The sequence below is a fragment of the Rhinoraja longicauda genome, chromosome 12, assembly GCF_053455715.1.
Source record: "Rhinoraja longicauda isolate Sanriku21f chromosome 12, sRhiLon1.1, whole genome shotgun sequence".
NCBI lineage: Eukaryota > Metazoa > Chordata > Chondrichthyes > Rajiformes > Arhynchobatidae > Rhinoraja > Rhinoraja longicauda.
The window spans coordinates 44,946,921-44,954,340 of NC_135964.1; the positions used below are offsets into that span (position 1 = coordinate 44,946,921).

General features: G+C 48.0%; 1 protein-coding gene across 1 annotated transcript in view; it reads right to left on the reverse strand.

The window, feature by feature from the left end:
• LOC144598592 (calmodulin regulator protein PCP4-like) overlaps window positions 1-5,427 on the reverse strand; it is a 110,423-nt gene extending 104,996 nt beyond the window's left edge. The window contains exon 1 of the mRNA XM_078408778.1: window positions 5,220-5,427. Coding sequence (XP_078264904.1) covers window positions 5,220-5,228 — 9 coding nt within the window. The 5' untranslated portion in view covers window positions 5,229-5,427. The remainder of the gene's footprint in view (window positions 1-5,219) is intronic.
• Between the last annotated feature and the right edge of the window lie 1,993 nt (window positions 5,428-7,420).

The window sequence follows — 7,420 nt, forward strand, 5'->3', positions numbered from 1 at the left end:
CATCCCTTCCCCATCCCCCACCACATCCCATTCTTTCTTGACTCATAGAGTCTTACAGTCGTACAGCATGGAAACATGCACTTCAACCCAACTTGCCCTCACCGACCAACAGGTCCCATCTACACCGACCATCGTCCCACCTGCCTGCATTTGGCCCATATCCTGCCAAAACCTGTCCTATCCATGGACCTGTCTAATTGATTGTTAAGTGTTGCAACAGTCCCTGCTTCAACTACCTCCTCTGACAGCTCGTTCATACACATACCACCATTTATGTGAATCTTTCCCCCTTCGCCTTAAACCTATGTCTTCTGGTTCTCGATTCCCCTACTCTGGGCAAGAGACTCTGTGCGTCCACCTCTCTTGAGTCTGGTGGCACGGTGGTACAGCGGTAGAGCTACTGCCTTACAGCGCTGTTGACCCGGGTTCGATTCTGACTGCGGGGTGCTTGCCTGTAGGGAGTTTGTGCGTTCTCCCCGTGACCTGCGTGGGTTTTCTCCAGGATCTCTGGTTTCTTCCCACACTCCAAAGACGTACAGGTTTGCAGGTTAATTGGCTTGGTATAATTGTAACTTATCATATATCATATCATATATATACAGCCGGAAACAGGCCTTTTCGGCCCACCAAGTCCGTGCCGCCCAGCGATCCCTGCAAATTAACACTATCCTACACCCACTAGGGACAATTTTTACATTTTACCCAGCCAATTAACCTACATACCTGTACGTCTTTGGAGTGTGGGAGGAAACCGAAGATCTCGGAGAAAACCCACGCAGGTCACGGGGAGAACGTACAAACTCCTTACAGTGCAGCACCCGTAGTCAGGATCGAACCTGAGTCTCCGGCGCTGCATTCGCTGTAAAGCAGCAACTCTACCGCTGCGCTACCGTGCCGCCCTAGTGTGTGTAAGGTAGTGTTAGCATGAGGGGATCGTTGGGCAGCACGGACTCGGTGAGCCGAAGGGCCTGTGTTCGCGCTGTATCTCTAAAACAACTAGACTAAGAAGGAAAGATCCCCCTCTATACTATGGAACCACATTGATGTTGTAAATATAAAGCAATAAAGAGACCAGTCTGAAGAAGGGTCTCGACCCGAAACGTCACCCATTCATTCTCTCCAGAGACGCTGCCTGTCCCGCTGAGTTACTTCAGCATTTTGTGTCTATCTACAGCAATAAAGGAAATCGGGTCAGATCACATCCTCTACCCAACTGACATGTCGTTCTGCTCCGAAATTCTGCACCTCTCTTCCACTCTACCGTGGCTACCTCTGGTTACAAACTTTCCCCCTTTGACTAAGTCTATTTGCTGATGCAAGAGTGGGTGGTTTTGCAGATAGTGAAGACGGTTGTGAAAAAATTGCAGCAGGATCTTGATCGAATGGCCAGGTGGCCTGAGGAATGGTTGATGGAATTTCATACAGAGAAATGTGAGGTGTTGCATTTTGGGACATCCAACAAGGACGTCTAATTAATACCTTAGGCCCTACACAGTGAATGGTAGGCCTCTGGGGAGTGCTGTAGAGCAGAGGGATCTAGGTGTACAGGTGCATGGTTCCTTGAAGGTCGAGTTGCAGGTAGATAAGGTGGTCAAAAAGGCTTTTGGCACATTGGCCTTTCATCAGTCAGAGTATGGACTATTCTCAAGAATAGAGAATTGAGGATAGGACAAGTTTCGAGGGATATATGGACCAAACACAGGCAGGTGGGACTAGTGTAGCTGGGACATGTTGGCCGGTGTGGGCAAGTTGGGATGAAGGGCCTGTTTCCACACTGTATGACTCTAAGTCCTTGGTCACTGTTCCTAATGCATGTGAAGAATGCACTTGAGTTTGTGTTTGAGTTGAGTTGATTTGTCACGTGTATCGAGGTACAGCAAAAAGCTTTTGTTGCGTGCTAACCAGCAGAAATGCATTACAATCGAGCCATCTACAGTGTACAGATACATGATAAAGGGAATAAGGTGAATAACGTTTAGTGCAAGATAAAGCCGATAAAGTCTAATCAAAAATAGTCCCAGGATTTCCCATGAGGTAGATAGTAGTTCAGGACAGCTCTCTAGTTGTTGGTAGGATGGTTCAGTTGCCTGATAACAGCTGGGAAGAAACTAGTTATCAGGCAACTGAATCATACTACCTACCAGACCAGATGTCTTTAACATCTCGATCAAGCTTTATCATCTATAAAGTGCCGCAGAATTATGGCTTGTCATGAACCTAATTTGGCTCCTCCAATCCTCCCCCACCCCAATCCACCCATAATGTGCCCGATCACAAACTCACATATCGACAAGGCAGAGATCATGGGCCAAGGTAAGAAACATAGAAAGCATGTGCAGTAGTAAGCCATTCGGCACTTCGAGCCAGCACCACCATTCAATATGATCATGGCTGATCATCCAGAATCAGCACCCCATTCCTGCACTTCCCTGTAAGAACCTCAGTGGAGACGCAAGAGACTGCAGATTCTGAAATCCTGGGTGAAAAAAAAAAACTGCTGGAGTTGCTCGTTGAACCAATAGACAATAGGTGCAGGAGGAGGCCATTCGGCCCTTAGAGCCAGCACTGCCATTCAATGTGATCATGGCTGATCATTCTCAATCAGTACCCCGTTCCTGCCTTCTCCCCATACCCCCTGACTCCTCTATCCTTAAGAGCTCTATCTAGCTCTCTTTTGAATGCATTCAGAGAATTGGCCTCCACTGCCCTCTGAGGCAGAGAATTCCACAGATTCACAACTCTCTGACTGAAAATATTTTTCCTCATCTCAGTTCTAAATGGCCTACCCCTTATTCTTAAACTGTGGCCCCTGGTTCTGGACTCCCCCAACATTGGGAACATGTTTCCTGCCTCCAACGTGTCCAACGCTTTAATCATCTTATACGTTTCGATAAGATTCCCTCTCATCCTTCTAAATTCCAGTGTATACAAGCCTAGTCGCTCCAGTCTTTCAACATATGACAGTCCCGCCATTCCGGGAATTAACCTAGTAAACCTACGCCGCACGCCCTCAATAGCAAGAACTGATAGACAAACTCCTATCAGTTATGAACTTATGCACTCAGTGGGCCAGGCAGCAGCTCTGGAGGGTAATGGACAAGGCGACATTTCAAGCCCGGGACCCTTGTTCAGTTTCCGACCCTTGCCCTCTCAAATGTTGAAAGGTGCTTTTATTGTCACGCGTGCAACTGCACAGTGAAATTATTTTCTTGCACGCAGTCCAGTAAGGTATTGGGGTACCCGCACTCCAAAGACCGCACGGGTCTGTAGGTTAATTGGCTTGGGCACGAATGTAAAATTGTCCCTAGTGTGTGTAGGTAGGGTCGTGTTAACGTGTGTGTTTGTGGGGCCGGTGGGGGACTGGTCGCTGGGGACTGTTTCGGCGCCTTGCCTCTAAACCACACAAAACTAAACCAAACGATGAGGCCATTTGGACCATCAGGTCTACTCTGCCATTCAGCCATGGCTGGTTCGTCTCTCCCTCCCTAGCCCCACTCCCCTCCTGCCTTCTCCCCAGAGCCCCTGGTCAGTTCCTCCGGCGGTTGTTGTTGTCTTTTCCACCAAGGAACCTCAGAGCTGGATTTTACATTTGTTCACTTGAGTGAGTCCCGTGTTGAGTGGATGGATTTCCCCCCCTTTCATCTCAAACAGTGAAGCGAACCTCACTCATCAGCATTTCCTTTTTTATACCGAGCCGGATGAAAAGACAGGGAAGCCTCCACCAATCTAGGCTAGCTACAGTGATCTATTATTCATCACAGATCGCACAGCAAGGCATTATAACTCCACTGCCTCGTCGGCAGGGACAAGCTGACAGTGCGTGGAGTAAAGAGGAAAGCACATTTCAAACGATGAGAAACCAAAATGTACACACAGCTCGTCTCCTGCACTACAAAAAAATACAACCGTGCCGCTCAAAGAGCAGACAGCTTTTCTTTATCAAGGCTACGTCTTATGGAAGCTTGAGCGATGTCTTTTTTTCTTCCTCCCCCCTAAGTTCAGCGAACAGAAATAGAAAGGAAATGGCAGAGAGCAGAATTCATTGTAAGCAAAGCATTGTTAGAATTGGGAGTTAATTATCGAGCATGCACATTTCTGATCTAATGCCAACATTTCTGAGCACACTGGGTCCTGGTTCGAGGTTTTTACAAGTGTAGTCGACTCTATTCACTGTACATATATGGTCCTCCTGCCTTCTTCTCCTGTTTGTGAATATTTCTACCCTCTTAACGCCAGTTTTTCCCCATTTTCTCTTGATATTTGACCTTGCGCTGCATTAACGTGATGTTGTGCACGGTGTCCGTGTGCCTTCTTCCTTGCTTTTTGAAGCCAGCAAGCTTGTATTTCGGTGCTTTTCTCCTCTGTGTTTTCCCCCACTGCTTCTCTCCATCACCCCCCCCCCCCCTCCCTCCTTTCCTTGCCCTCCCCACCCCATATACACACACGTTCCCCTGACTTCTCCCATGCTGAGTGTAACCTCTCTTGATCTCAGCCCCTCTCTGCTTTTCTTCCTATTTTTCTTCCATCGCTCCTCCGTCCACCTCCCGTCCATCGCTCTCTTTCTCCTCGCTCATCTAGTCCCTGAAGCCCCTTGCTCACCCTCCCCTGCTTGCTACCAGTCCACCAAATCTGCCCCACTCTCCTTTAACAAGACACGACACCTCGCGGACTTCCGCATTGGACCTTTAAAAACTCCACTCAGTAAAATTCCTCGCAATCCCCCTTAAACTGGTGACCACGGCTATTAACACTTTAAGAACCGAAGTCACGGCGCACAGTTGGAGCATTAACCAGAAAGGAGAACAATTAAATCAACCCATGCAAACTAAAACGAAAAGCAGAACAAACTAGAGAAATTGGCAACCAACAGGTAGGTCCCCCGGAGTGGAAGAGAGGAGATGAGATTCAAACATCTTCTCTCATCCAACTGGGCTTGAAACTGCAGCCTTGTTTGGTGTTTATCCTTCATTTGAAATGTGACAGACCACATTTCACTTGCGCTGGTTTTTCCCTTCGAAAACACTTTAATTATTAACAGTTCTTACATTAATTGAGAGGGAAAACAACAACCGTTAAAAATCATGTGTGGAAACGCCATCAGGTCCAAATCTAACACAAGGAGAACTTACGAAAGGGAGTTGAAGGCACAATGAAATAAGCGTAAACATGCACAGAAAATTTAAAAAACAGCCTCGAGTCGTTTTACATCAAAACCTCACCTCGCTCATGGTCAGTCTGCCAATGTCTCTCTCTCTCTCTCTCTCTCCCTCTCTCTCTGTCTCTGTCTGTCTGTCTGTGGTGCGCTTTGAATTTGGTTGCTTTCTCTCTCTTCGGGGTAGTTGAGGAACACAGTCTGTTGGTTACCGGCTGCTCAGCAACCCAGCTCTCTCTGCACTGGCTGGTCTCAGCGAGGAGATCCTTTTAAACTCAGGCACAACCTAATGTCATCACACTGTCTGGGGAGGAGGGGGGAGCCAATGGAAACAGCCGCTCTAAACTTCAGCGGCACACTCTCATGCCACCCAGTGTTTCAAATATTAATGCAACTCCAGCTTTTCCTCCCCTCCCTCCCTCCTGCACCTCGCTGCGTCTGAAAAGGGGACGCAATCCCTCCCCTCCCCTCCCCTCCCCTCCCCTCCCCTCCCCTCCCCTCCCCTCCCCTCCCTCCCTGCGACCTGCCATGCATTTAATCCGGGAAGGATGAGAGGAGATCTTATCGAAACGTATAAGATTATTAAGGGGTTGGACACGTTAGAGGCAGGAAACATGTTCCCAATGTTGGGGGAGTCCAGAACAAGGGGGCCACAGTTTGAGAATAAGGGGTCAGGCCATTTAGAACTGAGATGAGGAAAAACCTTTTCAGCCAGAGAGTTGTGAATCTGTGGAATTCTCTGCCTCAGAAGGCAGTGGAGTCCAATTCTCTGGATGCTTTCAAGAGAGAGTTGGATAGAGCTCTTAATGATAGTGGAGTCAGGGGGTGTGGGAAGAGGGCAGGAACGGGGTACTGATTGTGAATGATCAGCCATGATCACATTAAATCGCGGTGCTGGCTCGAAGGGCCGAATTGCCTCCTCCTGCACCTAGTGTCTATTGTCTATTGTCTATCTTTGATCGGACTTTGCTAGCTTTACCAAAACATTATTCGCTAATCATGTGTCAGTGCACAGTGAATGGCTCGATTGTAATTGTGCATTGTCTTTCCACTGGCTGGTTAGCACATAACAAAAGCTTTTCACTGCACCTACATGTCACAATAATCTAAAATGAACAATTAAACTGAACTTTGAAAGAGCTTGTACCTGAAGGCTACACTGACCCCTTAAGCATGGCGAGCAGGCATCCAGATGGATTTTGATTCACACGCCTTCTCTGATCACAGCTCTCATCGATTCCACAGCGACCTCTCACGTTTTTTCATCACACGGGAAGACCAGTTGGCTATCTGCTTCACCCCATGTGTTACGGCCGCTTGTGGGTCAAGATGGACGACACCACTAGCCTTGTGTAGGAAGGAACTGCCAGATGCTGGTTTAAACCGAATATATACACAAAATGCTAAGAATAAGGGGTAGGCCATTTAGAACGGAGATGAGGAAGAACTTTTTCAGTCAGAGAGTGGTGAAGGTGTGGAATTCTCTGCCTCAGAAGGCAGTGGAGGCCAATTCTCTGAATGCATTCAAGAGAGAGCTGGATTGAGCTCTTAAGGATAGCTGAGTGAGGGGGTATGGCGAGAAGGCAGGAACGGGGTACTGATTGAGAGTGATCAGCCATGATCGCATTGAATGGCGGTGCTGGCTCGAAGGGCTGAATGGCCTACTCCTGCACCTATTGTCTATTGTCTATTGTAACTCAGCGGGACAGGCAGCATCTCTGGAGAAAAGGAGTAGGTGACGTTTCGGGTCGAGACCCTTCTTCAGACATCACTAGCATAAAGAGACACGACATCAAAATGTCACCCATTCCTTCTCTCCAGAGATGCTGCCTGTCCCACTGTGTTACTCCAGCTTTTTGTGTCTATCTTCGGTTTAAACCAGCATCTGGCAGTTCCTTCCTAAACATTGTTCAATGTCACGTCAGTTCATTTTAGTCTGAGGTTCAAAGCTGACCATAGTGGGCTGAAGAGCCTGTTTCCATGCTGTGCCTTTCAAACTCTAAAGCTTCAAATAAAGTATGTACAAAATGTATTTACCGTAAATGCGCCGTAGAAAGCATTTTATCGGGATGCATCACAGCATGGTTTGGGAACCAGCTTCGTCCAAGATCACAAGAAATTGCAGAGAGATCTGGACGTAGCCCAGACCATCACGCAAACCAACCTTCCTTCCATTGACTCCATCTACACTTCACGCTGCCTCGGCAAGGCCACCAGCATAATCAAGGACCAGTCTCACCCCGGCCCCTCCCTCTTCTCCTCTCTCCC